This window comes from Euleptes europaea, chromosome 14, assembly GCF_029931775.1.
Source record: "Euleptes europaea isolate rEulEur1 chromosome 14, rEulEur1.hap1, whole genome shotgun sequence".
NCBI classification, from domain to species: Eukaryota; Metazoa; Chordata; class Lepidosauria; order Squamata; family Sphaerodactylidae; genus Euleptes; species Euleptes europaea.
The window spans coordinates 36,263,668-36,283,827 of NC_079325.1; the positions used below are offsets into that span (position 1 = coordinate 36,263,668).

Sequence of the window (20,160 nt, forward strand, 5' to 3'; positions counted from 1 at the left end):
TACCAGATTTTTTAATCAATTTTTGTAATTTGTAACAGTTTTTACAGTTTCATCAAGTTGGACAATATGATAAACTAACTTCTGGCTGGTCAAAAAGTCCGTATTAATAAACTTGACTTGACTTGAATCCTTTGAGGCGGAAATGCAATCTCCAATTCTGTACAAGATAAAAGGGGGAGGGGGAAAGGGCAGCAGCATAGTTTTAAATTGACCCTTTGCTACAAAAGAAGCCCACTGATCCAGTGGGATGGTGATTGAAGTTTCAGACTAGGATCTGGGGGAGACAGGTTCAAATCCCCTCTGGGCCTTTAAGCTCGCTGGGTGACCTTCGGCCTAACCTACCTCCTCGCAGGATTGTTGTGAGGCTAAAACGGAGGAGGGAAGACTGATGCATGCCATCGAGAGCTCCTTGGAGGAGGGCGGGATAAAAACGTATTAAAAAAATATCCTCCCCCCCAACAAGTCCCCGGAAAGTCAGGAAATCCAGAGTTTGTTCTGCAAGCGGAGGGTGTGTGTGTGTGTGGGGGAAGGGTTGCCAGGTCCTTTGCCACCGGCGGGAGGTTTTTGGGGCAGAGCCTGAGGAGGGCGAGGTTTGTGGGGGGGGGGAGGGACTTAGAGTCCAATGCCATAGAGTCCAATTGCCAAAGCGGCCATTTTCTCCAGGTGAACTGATCTGTATCGGCTGGAGATCAGTTATATTAGCAGGAGATCTCCAGCTACTACCAGGAGGTTGGGGAAGAAACAGCAACAGCACAAATTATCAATGCAGTTATATATATTGGGTGCAAAATATATATACAGTGACTACATAAATAACAAACAGTACATAAAAAGACAAAAATTCACTTAATAAAGGTAAGTACTAAACGTTATAGCTATCATTGATGTATCAATTTTCTTTTATAGAGTTCAAGCTTCCAGGTAAGTGCAAATGTCGCAAGGTATATTACAGACAAGTAAACAGCTGTTGCGGTTTCTTTCCCATATTATGCAGCACAGAGCCTTTTCCCCCCTCCGGTACGACCAGGAGGTTGGCAACCCTAGCGGAGGGGGGGATTTGGAGGAAAAATAAGCGTTTGGCTCATCTCTGGAGGCTCCGAAGGTTACCCAGCAGTTTTATTTGGCTTCGGAGTGCCATTCCCCCCTCCTTTTCCAAATATATATATATTTTGCCGCCGTGCGGGCTCATTTGCATGCGTATTGCGCCTACCGCCACGGGTGCCGGGGTCAATTGAAACTCGAGAAAAAGAGCAGGGGTTTTTATGCAAAACTGTTGATTGCATTTGGTATGTAACGAAATCATCCAATATTCATCCGACTACGGGGCCCTAATCGGAAAGGAGAACTGGAGGACGAGAGAGTCGCCGGGAAAGCCGTAATGAGCCGCTGCGGTGATTAAAAAAAAAAAGAAAAAGCAAAAGCCCCCCACTTCAATCCAGCCCCGAAAGCGCGTCTAATCAACACTGAGTCTGGGAGGCCGGCGATTACGGCGAGGCGGGCTCTTCTCGCGCGGGGCGCGCTGTCAGCGATGCCGGCGCGCCTTGCAAACTCTGACACGCCAGCCCCGCACGATCGGCTGCAAGCAAGCCCGGACAGCTCCCAATCAGAGAAGAGGCTCGCCTCGCCTCCGCACAAAAGCAATCGCGCCGTCGCCGTCTCTCCCCCTTGGCACAAGGCGAGCAATCACCTCTCTCTTGAAGGGTGCAATCGCGGGTTGTTGTTGTGTTGCTTTTTTTTTAAACTCCGTGGAGGGGCTCGCCTGCAACTCAGAACACCTCCTCCTCCTCGTTTGCTCTTTTGGGAGGGGCCGGGGCTTAGTGGTAGAGCAACTGCTTGGCATGCGGAAGGTCCCAGGTTCAATCCCCGGCGTAGAGCAACTGCTTGGCATGCGGAAGATCCCAGGTTCAATCCCCGGCATACAGCAACTGCTTGGCATGCAGAAGGTCCCAGGTTCAATCCCCGGCGTAGAGCAACTGCTTGGCATGCGGAAGGTCCCAGGTTCAATCCCCAGCGTAGAGCAACTGCTTGGCATGCAGAAGGTCCCAGGTTCAATCCCCGGCGTAGAGCAACTGCTTGGCATGCAGAAGGTCCCAGGTTCAATCCCCGGCGTAGAGCAACTGCTTGGCATGCGGAAGGTCCCAGGTTCAATCCCCGGCGTAGAGCAACTGCTTGGCATGCAGAAGGTCCCAGGTTCAATCCCTGGCGTAGAGCAACTGCTTGGCATGCGGAAGATCCCAGGTTCAATCCCCGGCATACAGCAACTGCTTGGCATGCAGAAGGTCCCAGGTTCAATCCCCGGCGTAGAGCAACTGCTTGGCATGCAGAAGGTCCCAGGTTCAATCCCCGGCGTAGAGCAACTGCTTGGCATGCAGAAGGTCCCAGGCTCAATCCCCGGCATAGAGCAACTGCTTGGCATGCAGAAGGTCCCAGGTTCAATCCCTGGCATCTCCAGTTAAAGCAGTGGTTCCCAACCTTTTTTTTTTTTGACCAGGGACCACTAGGACTTTTTTGTTCGGTGCAGGGACCCCAAGGTACAAAATAAAAATTCAGAGAATTTGAAAATAAACTTTAATCACAACTGTTAGTTAAACATTAAACTTAGAATAATATTTGAATATATATTTTTATAATAGAGAACTTTTAATTGAAAATATTAATTTATTATGGGTTTATAACTTTTTTTCGCAGACCTTAATGTAGTTCTCGCGGATTCCTGGGGGTCCACGAACCTCTGGTTGGGAACCAGTGAGTTAAAGGGACTGGGCCAGTAGGTGATGTGAACTGGACCAGACCCTTGGGTCCATCAAAGTCAGTGTTGTCTGCTCAGACCGGCAGCGGCTTCTCCAGGGTCTCAGGCAGAGGTCTTTCACATCACCTACTGGCCCAGTCCCTTTAACTGGAGATGCCGGGGATTGAACCTGGGACTTCTGCATGCCAAGCAGATGCTCTACCACTGAGCCACAGCCCCTCCCCTGGGGCAATACTGGATTTGATGGACCAGGGGTCTGGTTCAGTATAAAGCAGCTTCATGTGCTTCATCTCTGCTGGGACTGCGGTTGGCTTTCAACAGCCTGGAGGGAGGGCTGATTCTCCCTCCCCCCAAAAAAGCCAAGGGTGGGCCTGAGTTCGAATCAAGCAACTGGCTGGCACCTGCATGACAAACTCCTGTCTTTCACGCTTGTTGATGTTATACACACCCTGAGAAGCTTGATATCATACACAAGGTGTGAGCTGGCAACTGTTTTAACACACGTGGACTAAATATTTCTTTTGCCTTGTATAACATGTATATAGATGTCAGGAGTGTATTATAAAATTGTTTTATGCATAGGGTTGCCAGCTCCCCCTTCGCCACCAGCGGGAGGTTTTTCTTTCATCGCTCTGAGGATGGAACTCTGCCAACGCTGAGCAACTGGATCCTAGCGCGAAGCATGTCCTTCCTGTGTCTCCATCAGGGAAACCCTTTCAAACAAACCTTGGCAATTCATGCTGCATGTATTACACAGGGAGGCAGGCAATGGCAAACCACCTCCGAGTTTCTCTTGCCTGGAAAACCCTATGGGGTAGCCATAAATCCTGTGAGCTGACGGCACACACATAAATGACAAAGGAAGCAAATGTGTGTGTCTTTGGGGAACAGAATGCCTCTCGCAAAAGCAAGCATGTCCCACAGATCCTGCCCCCTTGCCCTGCATACATTGGTACTTCTGCCGTTGTTGGTGGTTGGGAGAGAGCGTGCACAAGTATTTTCAAGTCAGCCTCCTCCCTGCCTGCTGGTCTCAGTGGCTCGGCGTCCTTTGTGCTTTCCAAATAAACAAAGCAGTACGTTTAAACTTTTGCATGTTTGCAGAAGTTGGGAAGAAAGGAGGCAGAAATGAAAGATTTCCTCTCTCTTTTGGACCCCACATTCAACAATTTCTTTGCTTTGTGTATTCTGGCCAGAAGCGCCTCTTGATAAATGAATGGAAGGGGGAAAGAATGCCTACGGTCCTCACCTAGTTCAGCAAATTGCTTTCAGTTCAGAACTTTTAGCCAGTTGCACATTTATCAAACAAAATCTCCCCCTCTGCCCTTACCCTAGCTGCAAAAAAAGGAGTGTGCATGTACTTCCCCTACCACAAGCCAGTAGAGTAATACATGATGCCTAAGTACTGACATAGTTTGCTGTTTGGGACTTGCGTGTGTCGTCTCTCCTCTGCAGAGATGCCCTATGAGTTCTGCCAGGGCAAGATGGGCAGGTCTTTACAGCACTCTAGAGCAGTGAGAGCCAACGTGATGTAGTGGTTAAGAGTGGTGGACTAAACTTGAGAACCAGGTTTGATTCCCCGTTCCTCCATGTGAAGACTGCTGGGTGACCTTAGGCCAGTCACAGTCCTCTCAGAGCTCTCTCAGCCCACGCGGAGACAGGCAATGGAAAACCACCTCCGAACGTCTCTTGCCTTGAAAACCCTTTGGGGTTGCCATAAGTCAGCTGTGGCTTGACGGGGCGCGCGCACACACACACAGAGCAGTAAAAAGGCAACAGGTGCTGGGACCTCTAAACGCTCCTTTACAAAAGAGGAGCAGCCGTCCCCTGGCACAAACACAAAACTAATAAAGGATGTGGCCCCACAAATCCCATCTGAATATCACTGCTTGCCTTTGTCCGATTACCACCTCTACACGATATGCAGATGATTGGGGGGCAGGGAGACCATAACCTGAGATTAGCAGTTTGTAAGAAACTAACGTGCCACCTCCTGCTCCTCTAACTATTCTCTGCCAAGGTTCCCAGCCAGTGGTGGACTGGGTCTAAAAATATTGGTTGCCAGGAGACAAAGGGGGGCCCAGTGCTAGGGTTACCAGGTCCTTCTTCACAACACATTAGCAGGACTGCATATATCCAGTGCTAATTTTTTTCCAATCCTGCAAATTATGGAAATGAAGAATATTTGGATATTGGGGATGGGCCCAGTGTTATACAGGGCACAACCAATGGAAGTCTTCCACCACCTCTGACTCCAAAGAATCCAGAGTACTAACCAGACACTTTTCAGCATAAACTGTACACCAATGAGGACTAGCAACTTCTTTTTAAAATGAAAGCAGGGTTTCATAAGGAAGATTATTTTTGCATCCAATACCATGCTTTCCCCTTCTCTGCATTCATGGCCTATTCGCATCCTCACGCACCTTATTTCTAATGAAGAATGGCAGCAGGGCCTGATGGCCCACAGGATCACAGGAAGCATGGCCATCCAAGACGCAGCACCGGCTAGCACACTCACAAGACAAGCAATGGCCCAAGTTCAGTGGGGTCACAACTGACTCCCCCAACACCTGAACCCCAGTTTCTCTGGGTGTGGCAATTCCCCAAAGATTCAGTGGTGTGAAGGGGAATCCTGAGGCTTCACAGCTCCCGTCAGATTTTATTTCACGTATGAGATTCCTGGAAGGTTCACGTAGCAGCCAGTGAGGTGTGCTGCCTCCTCACCCCTGCACTGAGCCCAGGAGAATTTGCAAGCCAGGCAGAAAAGAGCAGGCAGTTACTCCAGAAAGGGCCAACCCAGCTGAGGTAGCCTCATTGCCACTGCAAGCACAATTAGCCTGAGCCTCTCCTGGGCAAGATTAAATACTCCATCTGGTCTCTGCGTGGCTGCATTTCACCATAACTCCACCGGTGAAGTAGTGAAAAAGATCCTGATCCCCAGGACCCAGCAGCTCCTGGGATTGCAGGAGGTGGCCAAGGTATGTGTCCTGCTTTGAACAAGGTATAAGCCACCTTTGAGAGTCGCTGGTTAATGCCAAACCAGGGGTGGGGGGAGGACAGAAGCTCCTCCAATGTCAAGCCTTGATCCACAGAGTTTCACGCAGGTTGGATGGAAGCGCAAGTCGGCTGCTCGGGGCTCAAAACTGCACTCGAGTGGCTGTGGCAAACCAGCAGTGACAGAGGAGGTCTGTGGCGATTCATGGCTCCCAGTCACCCACCCTTCCGGCATGCGCTACCCGAGCAACTCCTTCGTCTTCGCCGCCAACAGCTTGTCCATCTCATCCGAGGTGTCGTCCGTCATTTGCTGGATCTGCAGTAGTGTGATTGAAGCAGATACAAATAGTGGCATGAATGCTTTCCTTTTGAAAAGGGGAAGGTATCAATATGTTTGGAAGCAAACACACAATCTCCTCCAGATTTCAAGAGCGAATAAAAGTGGCAGCCAGGTTTATATCTTGTGTTTGCCTCTTTTAATGCCCCCCAAGCCTGTCTATGGTCATTTATGCATGGTCGCTTTAACCTCCTTTATTCCCCGTTTCAGCCAGGATCAAAGTAACCCGGGTTGGGGAAAACTGTATGCATTGGCTGGAATGATCAGGGATGAAACTGTGTGCTAATGGAGGCATGAATACAGAAAAGCAGCCTCCCAAGTTCAAATCAAGTCCCACCCCTTTAAATGCTGCTCTGTAATTGGCTGACTTCTCAACTCACCCTGAGAGAAGACTCCCTTCCCCCCCAGACCCAACTGCGGCACAAAAAAGCATTTTAAGAACAAAAAACAAAAAGTGGAGCAATCTGAAAGAAGGGGGGTGGGAGAAATCCAAGCCTCGTTTTAAAAAAGCCTTTCTTTTGCTCAGAAAGAGCTCTGAGGTAGCAGGAAGCACTTGAATCCATGCCTCTTTACACTGCTTCGTGATTGGCTGTGAGAGAACCTAATCTTCTGTGCTTCCCCTCTTTGGCTGCCTTGAAGAAGGGTTTGGAAAAGGGTGGGGCGAAGCTCATCCCGAGAAAGGTGTACACTCGCTCTGTGGCTCTGGAATGAGCCAGGAAGAACTGTTTGACTCAGTCCAGAAGAGGAATGGGAAAAGCCGGGTTCGTTTTGTGTTGAAGCAGCATTGAGCTTCTAAGGAATGAGGTAACGTGCATTCCCAAAAATTTGATCCTGGCTGAAACAGGGAATAAAGGAGGGTTAAGCGACCATGCATAAAATGCCTATTGCTGGATGGTTATAGGATCATGAAGGATGACTGCTGAGGGCAGCTGCCGGCATTCCCTCGTTGTTACATGTAGTGAACTGGCAGCATAATTGCTTTTCTCACCACTGGCTCCTTCATCCTGATTCTCGCCGCAGTAAGAAGCGGCACAGCATAACAGCTAAGAAACTGAGGCACAAAGCTCCTGATACTAGCTTGCTTCGGCCGTTAAGTGAGGAGGTGGCTTCAGGCTAGTGCCAGTCTCCCTCCCCTTGCAATAGAGAGACAATACTGACCTACACTACAGGGTTATGGTATGGGCGACTTGGCCAATTTAAGTTAAGGGCTTTGAACGCTTGAAGTTAGATGGTCAGTTTACCCAGAAACATCTTGGTAATTTAGATGCAGTTTGGTTTAGAAAGGACATATGGCATAGTCATCTCCTCCAGAGGACTATATCATGTCAACATGCCTGCCCAAAGAAACCACTTGCTTTGCACACCGTTCTTCCTTTCCATAGAAGGGATATCAGTGCAGCAGCATGCCCAATGCATTCTGTGGTGCTTACAGCCCCAAGTTCTGGGTAATATCATATCCACACAAGTTGTATTTACACCATTGTGTGTGGTTTTTTGGGTGCTGGTTTTTGGTGCAGTTGCCTGTAGATGCCAGGTTGTACAGCTGGAGGGCCTCGGGTGACAATGCCACCAATAAATGGATAGGTACCTGCTTTTCAATCAACCTGATGGTGTCCTCCGACACGGTGCTCTTGGCCTTCTTGGTCTGGTTGACTGCCTTGGCGCGGACTTTCCGCAGGGACTCCTTGGCCTTGTGGGTCAGCTGTTTGGCAAGCGTGGTCAGCTTCTCCCTGTGCTCCCGGGTGACTCTGACAAGCGATAGACAAACAGAACAAGGCCTCAGTGGGCACACAATGCATGCATTTCAGTTGCTGTAAGCCACCCTGGGCCGCAGGACAGACATTGTTTAAAATTCATGTTTGGGAGAAGAATTGTGAATGGCATCAAAGCCAAATGGCAAAGGGGGAAAAGGACAAGGCGAGGGTGCCTGAGACAGCAGCTTTCTGGCAAACAAGAAGGCCAGGAGCGGTGCAGAAAACTGGCTTCCTTAGCTGATGGTGAACAAGTGCAGAGGGAAGGAGGCAGTGGGTTGTCAGAGACCCCGACTGAGGATTCTTAGGTACAGATGTGAAAGCCTGGAAAAATTTGGACAACAAATTGTGTCCCTGCCCCAACTTTCCACCAAGGACCTTTTCCCAATTTTTTCCAATGGAAAAAACTGGAAATTGGGGTAAGCTGTACAAACAACTTCTGTGAAATATTCACTCTCTTGAAATGAGTGAAATGCTTTTAAAAGCCAGGTATTACACTATGAAGTATGAAGAATTTCACATAAGAGAATCAACAACTCTGCATAACTCCATGGTAGACATATGCTTAAAATGTGACTAATTTTGTCTGCAACATGTTATTTGTATGATCACATGTTGGACTAAAATCTGGAAAAACCACTCTCAGCCTAATCAAAATTTTGATGCTGGGGCGTTTTCTGGCTTTTTTAAAAGGAAATATATGAAATGCTTTCTTATCAACGCAAACCTAAGTTACTGCTTTAACAACATAAACAACATAATGTATAACTTTAACAACATAAAATGCATAATGGATAACTTAGTATATAATACTGTACTATTTGGCATATTTGTGGAATTTAGAGACGTGTAACAGTGCAATTCCAAGTAAAGATACACCCTTCTAACCATTATACATATTCCAAGATTTTCACATATCTATGACCTGAGCACATAGCCGGCTCAAGGTTGACTCAGCCTTCCATCCTTCTGAGGTCGGTAAAATGAATACACAGCTTGCTGGGGGTAAAGTGTAGATGACTGGGGAAGGTAATGGCAAACCATCCTGTAAACATAGTCTGCCTAGGAAACGTCGGGATGTGATGTCACCCTATGGGTCAGCAATGACCTGGTGCTTGCGCAGGGGACTACCTTTACCTTTTACCTACTCTTAAGATAACCAAATAACCTCTGATAAGGACTGATGGTATCCCTTTATGTCCCTGGTTACCCCTATATTCTGAGACATGGCCCCACACAATGATCTCCAAAGGAAAACTAGTCTGCTAATGCCAGTAGTAGATAAGGCAATATCTGAAGCTCAGCTTCCAATGACCAGAAACAGCTCCAGAGAGAACCAGCCGGCTTCCAGTCCTGTTGCCACAAAAGACAATGCGAGAGAAACATTACGGCAGTCTTTCTTGCCCGTTCCTGGGTTTCTCCTCCCTTGTAATTCAAATCGGAGGATGACCTGGGAACTCGCTAACAATCAAGCTGCCATGCAGCCACCCCAAATCCTCTGCAATTAGGGGGATAATAGCTGTCTCCTTCAGAAGGGTGGGGGGAAGAAGAGAAGGGAGGGGCAGGGAATAGAAAAAGGGAGAGTGCGGGAGGAAGTCTTGGAGCTGCAGTTAACTAGAATGGGACTGGTATAGCTGGGGCAGAATAGACACCTCTGAGCAAAATGCATGAGAATCATGAAAGGAAGGGCTATTCTTCATCTATCTGTAGCTGGGGATCTCTGAAAAGCAGGATACAATTGCTTTGCTAAAGCTCTGTGTGTGCTTCACTGCTGCAGAGTCCTGAGCCAAGCGATAATGGTTGCTTATAGGTCCACCGGGGATGCTGCTGCTATGAAACTAGGCAGCTTCCAAACAGCATTCCATCATGTTCTCTCAAACCAACCCAGCATAATATTGTTGCAAGGAGGCAGCAGACATGAAAGGGCTGCCTTGCAGGATATAGCCAAAAGAGCCGGGCTGCCCAAGACCCGGTTGCAAATAACACCTTGCCAGAAAGAACAAGACAGGATGGTATAATGATTCGAGTGTCTGGGTATGACCAGGCTGAGATCCCCACTTTGCTGAGAAGCTCTCTGTGTGACCTTGGTCAGTCTCTCAGACTAATCAACTGGGCAAAGGGCAGTAGCTGAGTGGCAGAGCACCTACATAGCAGGTTCAGTCCCTGGCATCTCCCGTTAAAGGCCCTTGGGTGTCAGGCGCTGGGAAAGACTGGCACTTGCCAGAGGCCCTGCAGAATTATTCTTGTTTTAATTTTAATTAAGAAATGATAGATTTTGAAATTGTTTTATTGTAATGAACTGTTGGAATCCGCCCAGAGTCCAGCTTCGGTTGGGGATTGAGGGCGGGTTAGAAGTCAAATAAATAAATCACTGCCTATCAGTAGAGGCAATTCTGAGTGGTCTGAACCAGACTCTGGGAAAGGTGGTCATGTAGTGGAAGTACACTACACATATATCTCCAAGCTCTTTGGAGGAAGGAGAAGATAAAAATGTGACCAAGAGCACGACGATAGATTTTTATGTCCGCAGCATTGGTTAGCCAGACAGCCAGCGTGGTGTAGTGGTTAAGAGTGGTGGTTTGGCGCGGTAGACTAATCTGGAGAACTGGGTTTGATTCTCTGAGCACCATCTCCCCCGCCCCTTGGCATGCACACACAATTCAGAATATTTTAACCACCTTTCATGCTTCACCAGAGGTAACTGCCCTAAATGTTCCCATCAAAGACTTGCCAAAGATAAAGTTTCCTTTGTAACAGTTGTTAAAAGGCAGGACTAGAAACTCATTTCCGTTCCCTCGTTTGCAAGCATCACAAGAGCCAGCGTGGTGCAGTGGTTAAGAGCGGTGAACTCAGATCTGGAGAACCGGGTTTGATTCCCTGCTCCTCCACATGAGCGGCAGAGGCTAATCTGGTGGACTGGATTTGTTTCCCCACTCCTACACATGAAGCCAGCTGGGTGACCTTGGGCAAAGTCACAGTTCTATTAAGAGCTTTCTCAGCCCCACCTACCTCACAGGGTGTCTGTTGTGGGGAGGGGAAGGTGATTGTAAGCCGGTTTGAGTCTCCGTTAAGTGGTAGAGAAAGTCGGCATATAAAAACCGACTCTTCTTCTTCACAAGTGTTTAGGCACCAGCTCTGCAGAGCTGAAAAATGTTCCCAGCACTAAGATTCCCTACCATTTTTTTACAAGTACTACAGTCTATTGGAACTTCTTCTTCACTAAAAATCTCTTCTGTCCAGCCCACCTTTTGGAGGAATGGAGTTAAAGCTGGCACAATGCAGGCTGGAATACTGGTTTGACTGAATTTGGTAATGGCTGGCTGTTTCTGAAATGTGTACACCAGCCCAGGGATTGGGCTAGGTTCTGTTCTTGGACTAATTCAGGGCCAAGGTTTTTAGATGTCCAGAACACGCCATTGCTCTCATCATGATAACTTTTCAATAGCACCACAGGAAAGCTGAAATGTGATCTTGATCTGGTATCGTTACATAGCTCTTTCCACCTCCACCCAAATCTTGTTTCTTGAAGTTAAACCAGCAGCAGCCTGGGAGGCCCAGCAGAGGCCGTGAGCCACCCACCACCAAAACACCTCCTGCAGGTCAGGGGGAAAGAAAAGCAGACAAAAAGGACGGACTCATAAGCCTCTGGCCGACGGCTCAGGTATCTGGAAGCCATTCCTCAGGATGTGCTTCTGAAGCTTTGGGGATCCCCCTCCTCCTCCGACAGCAAAATCCAGGACGCGAACTAGAATCTCCTAGGCTAGCCCAGGACATCGCATTCCCTGCAGTGCACGGAGACAGAGAGTCACTGAAATTGCTTACTTAGGAATGGGCACCCGAATTACCGGCCCATCGGCTTCCGGGTTCAGGTCCATTCCACTTTCTCGGATGGCCTTGATAGCTGCAGCTGCGCTCTGCAAAGCCAAGATCAAAAAGGCAGAAGGAATTAGTAAATAATTATTACCAGACGCCAGAGCTCTCCATCAATGGGGAGCAATCCATCTTGACAGAACATGGAAACATTTAGTTGGGTTACTAGCGAGACCAGGAAGTGACATTGGCGCGGACTGCTTTGATCAAACTGAATTGCACAGTACAGCCTCCCCCTTGGTATCACGGTATCAGTGAAGCGGCTGGAGTGGAGTGGGGGGTAGTGGAAGAAAGCGAAAACCAAAAATGAAAACGTAAAAAAAACAAAAAAATTTTTTTTGATGGTTTGAGGCAACACAGATCAAAAAACCACAGAAAAGTCTCAAGGGGAGGGAGGAGCGCCTGGACTTTGCAAAGCAAAGGGCGAAAGAAGATGAAAGATTCGGGAGAGTCTTTTGCATGCCAAAGATCCCACGTGGCAGAAGCATAAAGGGAAGAGTTAAACTGTTTAACTCGTTCCACATTGCAGCGGGCAAGTGTGAAAATAAAGGGGATTAGCACGCTGCTTGTTCTTTACAGCTGCAGATTTTCAGGCTGTGTCTGAAAGGCTCACGATGCATCCACCACCACTGATGTGAGGCAAAGGTGACAGGCTGTGATATGGTGTGGCACTAAGTTTCTTTCAAAGGCCAGGTTGCTGGTGCTGAAGGGGGAAAGACTTTTGAAAAGCTCTGTTCGGGCAATCCTAATTATCCATTGTGAAATGCGGGATTCGGCACCCTGTGTAACTTACTATATATGTACAAAAGGGTTGTTTTAGATACCTTTGAGGAGGGGTGAGGAGCCAGACAGTTGACTCAAGTCCACCCCATCAAACAGCCACCCTTCTGAAACTTTAGCAAATACTTTCAAAGCATCTCTCTGCAGCCAGAAGTGGCCTTTTAGGGTCTCTGCCATTGGTCCATCAAGCTCAGTGCAGTCCACTTTGACCAGCAGCCCTCTCCAGAGTCACAGGCACAGAAAAGCTTTTCCCAGCCCCTTCTGCCTGGGATTCTTTTCCTGAAGCTGCCAGGGATTGAACATGGGACCCTGTTTGCATGAAAAGCAGCCCCAACCCCTCCCTGAAGCATACTGCAGTTGGAGCTTACACCAAGGTTTTTTGTGGAGTGACTCAAAGGGGAAGGTCACCCAGCGAGGTCACGCCTATGGGACTTGAACTGGGGACTGGCTGGCTCTCAGGTTCTTGAGCACTCTTCCTGCACGACCCTGCCTGCATGCCGGAACCTGGCCTTCTTGGAGCCCCTCCACAGAATCCACTTACTTCTGGGAAGCTGCTCATGTTGACGAGGATGAGCTGGGGAGACTTCAGGGACACCTGCCCAAGCTGGTTTAAAGGAAACTTCCCATCTTCGGTTGCAACAATGATGTGATCGAGAGATCCTGAAAGAAGACAATGCAATTGTGACAATACCTGTTGGTATTTGGGCACTTGCGGAAACCAACACAGCACAGGCTGTTGAGAGCCTCTCTTCTGACCTAGAGGCCTTCCTGCAGTCATTGTTGAGTGGAGAGCTTCTTTTCTGCTGACCAGCTGTCTTAATGGTTTATCTTCTGTTTATGGGGTTCTGGTTTTTGTTTTGTTTTTTTACACAATTCTGTGCACCATTTTGGGAATTTCACCTTGATAATGAAATGAAGGAAAAGTAACTCACGAGAGCCCACACCGAGTAATCACAGGGGTGGGATGCCAACACAAAATCAAGGGCAATGACCATTACCCTGTGTCCATACAGTTTCCTTTCTGGAGGTCTAGCACAGAATAATACTCTCCTAATAGGAACATCTTTTAGGTCCTCCTTCTCCCAAGACAGCCTCCTTCTCCCAAGACAGCCAGTGTGGTATAGTGGTTAGGAGTGGCGGACTCTAATCTGGAAACCGGGTTTGATTCCCCACTCCTCCACATGAGTGGCGGACACTAATCTGGTGAACTGTGTTTGTTTCCCCACTCCTACACATGAAGCCAGCTGGGTGACCTTAGACTAGTCACAGTTCTTTTAGAGCTCTCTCAGCCCCACCTACCTCACAAGGTGTTTGTTGTGGGGAGAGGAAGGAGATTGTAAGACGGTTTGATTCTTCTTAAAAGGTAGAGAAAATATACGCCTTAAACACGAGATCAAGATTTTGGAATACTACTGAGGAAGTGTCTCACACGAAATGGTTTTATGTGCCTCTGGAGGAGAGCGTCCATCTTGTTGGCATTTTCTGGACTCTCCACATAAGACTGATCAATGAGACCATAAACAAACTCCATATAGGCTAAAAGCCATTGGTGATCTATAAGACCTTACTCCATATAGGCGACAAGCCATCTATGAATACATATATCGTCTTTTTAAAAAATTGTACAAACATTGTATTAATATGAAATAGTTTTGTGTATATTTAGATAATTATCATAGGTATAAGTACACTGGTTGTGGAGAAACACGGGTGTTTTTGCTTTATATTCTATGTTAGATGTTTTTGATGTTAGGAATATAGATGTTGTATGAACATTAAAGTTGAATGCTTTATATACAATAGAGTGGCCATACTATGCAAGTTGGTTTGCTATTATACAGAATGTTACTAGCCAGAAAGGTTGAGGGGGGGAAAGGATGCCCTTGGAACAGAGAGATAAGGAGTTAAGTGCAAGGAGACAACTTGTAAAAGGGCTCCAGAGTAATGCATCCAGAGATGAGGCTCACATTTGCGGCTGCATCATGTGAAATACAGTTTAGCCAAAAGGATGCTATAGCATAGCATTCATTCCAGTCAGGTAAAACTGAGTCAGGCTCTCTTTATGGAACAACATTCTTTAAAGACCGTTAGGAGTTGCTCACTGGCCACACAGATCTATGCTTTTAGCGAAATATGCCCCTGTGTGTCTCCCTCCCCCCCCCCCAAATCCTGAAGGCAATTTGCAAGAGGCTAATTTAGTGGCAATTGCAACTTTCCTGCCCGGCCCTGCTAGTAACTGACAACTCCCTTCCTTGTCACATCTGCAAACAGTTTGCTTAGATGCTTCTGACATCTCCCACTTGTAACGGCCTTCTGCAGGAAGCTATTAGCAAAAACGGATCCTTCCTGGTCAAGCTCAGGGTGAAGAAAGAATTTTGTAAGGACTCTTCGGCAGCACTTGTTCTGTTGCCCAGTAAACTGCTTGGGGAGAAGTTCTGACAATACAGCTTCAACTGTAGTATAACTACTGGAATGCCAGCAGGGCCTTCCATACCTTCACAGTTGCTGTTGTGAAAAACAATGTCATTAGAAGAAGAAAAACCAAACTCCTAGCCCTCTGCTGCAAAGTAATTCCTGAAAGCAGATAATGTGTTTGATGAGTACTAAGCATCCGGGCAGGGACTCTCCGCTTGCTCTTTTACCCACGTGGCGCTCCTGTGTGAACAAGTTAACAGGCATTTGGAGCTGATTTAATACACAGAAGTACACATGAAGCTGCTCTATACTGAGTCAAATCACTGATCTAGCAAAGTCAGTATAATCTACTCTGACTAGCAGAACTCTCCAGGGTCTCAGGTTTTTGGCATCACCTGTGCCCTAATTCTTTTAACTAGAGGTGCTGAGGATTGAGTCTGGGACTTTCTACATGCAACGAAGATGCTCTGCTACTTAACCATGGCCCATCCATTCTCCCAATGCCTGCAAGAGATTGCTGGACCAGGACCACAGAAGATAAAGGGGTGTTTCCAGAGCTTCCAGTTATGCTAAGTGGAGTAGCTGGAGAGGCAAATGTCTTCATAGTCCCCTGAAAGGCCACAGCCAACCAGCCTTCCTTAGTGGGGCTGCCATATTTCGGGGGGGGGGGGGACTTTAAAGAAATGGATTGAAATAAAGGATTTCCTCTTTAAGAAACAAGAGCCCTGTGGCACAAAGTGGTAAGCTACAGTACTGCAGGCAAAAGCTCTGCTCACGACCTGAGTTTGATCCCAACAGAAGTCAGTTTCAGGTAGCTGGCTCAAGGTTGACTCAGCCTTCCATCCTTCCGAGGTCAGTAAAATGAGTACCCAGCTCGCTGGGGGTAAAGTGTATACAACTGGGGAAGGCAATGGCAAACCACCCCGTAAACATAGTCTGCCTAGTAAATGTCAGGATGTGATGTCACCCCATGGGTAAGTAATGACCCGGTGCTTGCACAGGGGACTACCTTTACCTTTAACCAACAGAGACATGGTTACAGTGTACATGTATACAACCAGTTTCCTTAGCCAAGTTTGAAGCCTTCCTCCACTGGTGAAGAGTTGGAGGGCCAAGGCCAGTCTCCTTGCATGGAAAGCATCAGAAATGCACAGGCTGAATAAGGATGGGTTTTTTATGCTCCAGAATGTTTCCTTAGAATGATTAATGCCTAACTTCCTCAAGTTACCTCCTCTGAGCCCCTTGTGCACTCACAGCCTTAAGCTGTTAGTGGGGCTTTTATTTTCAGAGGAACTTAAGCCTAGTAAGACTGAAAGTGAGCAGCGGTGAGCAAGTCACGAAGACAGAGGTTGGAAGGGCACTCTTTCCAGAGACTCAAGTGGCCACTTTTCTCCTCTTAACAAGAAATGTTCCTATTCTTTTTTTTAAAAAATCACATTCTTTAAATGCAGCCAGTATTGTGCCAGATGAAAGTTTAAAAAAATATTCTCAGTTGAGGCAAATCAGGACCCCACCCCTGGTCCCAAACTGCACCGCAAGGTACCAGATCTTCCATCATTTGACTTACCCAGACTTCTAATCTGTAATGTAAAACTTTTGGGGGGGCTACACCACCTCCTCCCACGCAGAAGAGTCTGAGGAAGCTGCCAGGGATAGAAAGCAACTAACCTGGTGAGGTTCTTATGCTCAAATTTTTGCCGAAATCCTCTTTCAGGGCTTCAACCATAGTTTGCATTTCCTCGTTGACTTCTTCTAAGTTGATGATGTCCTCCACTAAAGCAGCTTTGATATTCACTCGAGCCTGGCCTTTCCCTTTCGCTGAAAAAGTGCCCAGAGATTCCCAAAGGAATTAATATAGCACAGGAAAGAAATTGTTCCCCTACATCACAGCAATACTCTTGCACAGTCCCCATTCATTTCACTGGGCAAGAACTCCCCAACATACTGAGCCCTTGGCATGCAATTCCCCCAAACTCTTCAGTCAGCAGCAATCCCCAAGAATAACAGAGCAGCCCTGCTGGATCAAACCAACCTCGTTCTGTTTCTTTCAGTGGCCTACCAGAAGCAAAAAGGGCACAAAAGCAACATTCATCCCCTGCTGTTGCCCCTAACACCGGTTATTTGGAAGTATACTGCCTCTGAACATGGAGGTTCCATGTAGCTCTCACATCCAACAGCCACTAATATACCCATCTTTGGAAATTTGTTAAATTCCCCTTTAAAACTATGTAAGCCATTAGAAAATAGCAATATTAATACAAGATTCAAGGGGGTAGTACAATGCGTTACACCGCTAATCACTATTTGTATAATTTGTTGCTTGTTTTTTTTTTATCCTCACCATTCCTTTTTTACCTTCTGTACCCCTATTTATTGTTAAAAATCAATAAAAATATTTATTTTAAAAAAAAAAAAACTATGTAAGCCAGTGGCCAGCATGACATCTTGACATTAATTACAGGCTGTGAAAATAAATACTTTGTTTTAATCTGTACTGAATAAACTGTCAATCATTATCAGTGGATGCCTTCCTGTGCATTAAACATGGACAGAAAGTTCTCCGTCTATAATCTGCATACTGGTCAGAACATTTAAAAACTCTACCGCATTCTCCCCAGCCTTAGTCTTCTTTTTTCTAAAAATCCTCAAGTGCTTCTTCAAAGGAAAGGTCCTTCAACCCCTTTGGGTTAGCAACACAACTAATTTACCAAAAGCAATTTTATACCATGTCTCCTCTGACTGGCAGGACTTCTCAAGCAAAGGCTTTTCCCAACACCAGTTATCCAAGTTCCTCTAACTGGGACCTGAACCTGTACTGAATCACAGACCTTCTATTAAGTGAAGGAAGCTGGGAAATCTTCCAGCCACAACAAGCCTGAAAAAAAATGTAAGCTAGTACATGACTGCCCAAATGATACCCAGAAATGCATGTGCTGGTACACTGGTTCCTTTTCTTACCTTTGGCTTTTTTGACAGCAAGGTGCCTGGCCTGCAACATCTGCCAGGCCCTGCCTTGGCTGCAGTCATTCAGCACAGGGCCCTGCATATTCTGAGCAGCCTGCAGCAAAGACCTCGCAGTTCCCAAGTCAGAGTAACGAAGGAGGGGAGGCAACTGCCGGAGCCATCTCAGTGGCCCAGCCATGACACACTCTTTGCAGTTACCTAAGAAGAGGAGTTACACACCAGGTGGTTTGCAAAGACAGTGTTCCTATGTTCAATAGATGCCCACTTCATAGTCTATGGAGTCCCATCCCCTTCTCAATTAACTTAAGGGTTATCGATCCAGTACTAGAGTGGGATGAGCTGAAGATCTTGCATGACACTACTGGATAGAAATTGAAGGCAATACCCCCACTTTCTAGTGGGGAGCTATGTTTGCCAGGGGGACTGGGGCAGCTGACTAGCCATCTTGCAGCTACACCCCCCTGTACTGGGGTACTCCCCTCCCAACACATTTCATACTCAATGACAGGCCATTTTTAATATGCATATTTTTAAATGAATTATGTGGAAAAAAATAACAGTGGGATACTCCTCCTTGCTTTGGGAAAAATAAGCATCCTGGTGCTGCTTCCAAAGGAAGGTTCAGCTTTGCCAGACCTGCTCTAAGAAAAGGTTTCTGAGCCTTTAGTATAGATTAGTAGTCAAGAGGTAGCCATGTTCATCTGTTGCAGGAAATTAAGCTGAAGTCCAGCGGCACTTTAAAGAGTAACATAATTTATTCCAGGAGTAGCTTGTCGGAACAGGCTAATACTGGAATAAATGATGTTAGTCTTTGAAGTGACACTGGACCAGTTTAATCAGTAGCCAGGAAGGCCCAGTTGAGAAAGTGGCACATGCACTTTCTGCTGCTTCAGTGCTAGAAAGGAACGTTTAAAGCTGGTTGCACTATGCGTGCACCAACCCAAGAGCCCCATGACTTTGAGGATGTCAAGGTTTTTGACTGCAAGGAGAGAATTTCATGAAATACTGCAAGGAGTCTTGTGACCAGCCTGAAATAGCTGTTTCAGGTGGTAAAGGTTGAGAAGCCCCAGCTACACTTCCATCATGCTGCTTCCATTTCTTTAACCATATAGCTTTTTTGTCTTAATGTGCAGAGACAGCAATCAAGAAGGACCAACTTTGAAGAAGACAGCTTTGTAAATTCAGTTTACCTTCACAATAACCCTACAAAGTCCAAGCCCCTCTAGATTCTCTTTTTGCAGAGGTGGAACTAAGGCACAGAGCAATCGGGAAGGGTGAACCTGAATCCTAAACCACATACACAGACACTTGCTCAAAACATGGTACTCATAGTACATGGGGGAAAAGCAGCAATTGCCAGGATTCTTTTAACTAAAATTAATATGCAATCTTTGTTTTTACATCCTTCAATTTAATTCAATGCATTTGCTTAATATCAGAGCTTATTATAAAGCATTTAGTACAAACAAAACCAGTTATGAAATAGTTCAATTTGAGTCCTGTAGTACCTTAACCAACAAAAGTTTCAGGATGTAAGTTTTCAAGAGGCAAAGCTCTATTCCTCAGAAGCAGCAGAACGTAAGTGGAGATCCTAATCCTTTTATCCTAGTCAGAAAGTGGGAGGGGTGTTGTCAAGAATCCTTGCAAAAGTGCAATGCATATTGTAATCAGCTTGATTAGAGCAGAGGGGAAATGCTTGGGAGCAGAAAATTAGCATCTGTAGTGTGATAAAAATCCTGTGCCCCTATTCACCCCTGGGGATCCATTGTTCTGAACTTGTGAATTAACTCGACTTCAGCAATCTGAACACCCACCTTCCGGCTAGGATAAAAGGACTCAGATCTCCACTTCTATTCTACTGAGTCCAAAGAAGGGAGCTTTGATTCTCGAAAGCTTGCACCCTGAAGCTCTTTACGGCACTCAAATTTAACTGTTCTACTGCGGACCAACACGGCTACCCTCTGAAACTATGTTATGAAACAGTTTCTTCTAAGAGTGTTTTTATATAGCCCGTTTAATTTCCCTTTCCCCGAATTACTGGGGAAAGAAAAGTAGGATAGGAATAGACATGGTTCAGGGCTCCAGTGTAAACGTATCCGATCCGGATTCCCCATTAGCTCCACCACAAACCTCCGCCACCCAAGCCCCGCCTCTTCCCTTCCAAGCCCCACCTACTCCGAGTGGAGGCCTCAGCACGTTCCTTCCTTTTCTACCTCCCTAGTCGTTGCATTTAATTCCGCTTCTACCGTCTAACCTTCCTACCAGACAAGCGTGGTCTCCGAGGCAGGAAACAAGCCACG

General features: G+C 46.8%; 1 protein-coding gene across 1 annotated transcript; it reads right to left on the reverse strand.

Moving 5' to 3' along the window:
- Positions 1 to 5,981: 5,981 nt before the first annotated feature.
- Positions 5,982 to 20,126, reverse strand: MRRF (mitochondrial ribosome recycling factor). The gene is made up of 7 exons (XM_056860665.1): positions 20,123 to 20,126; positions 17,855 to 18,058; positions 16,565 to 16,714; positions 13,023 to 13,141; positions 11,654 to 11,745; positions 7,669 to 7,828; positions 5,982 to 6,059 (listed from the first exon to the last, which is right to left on the reverse strand). The coding sequence occupies exons 2-7, from the start codon at positions 18,036 to 18,038 to the stop codon at positions 5,982 to 5,984; spliced, it is 783 nt and encodes a 260-aa protein (XP_056716643.1). The 5' UTR covers positions 18,039 to 18,058; positions 20,123 to 20,126.
- Positions 20,127 to 20,160: the final 34 nt, after the last annotated feature.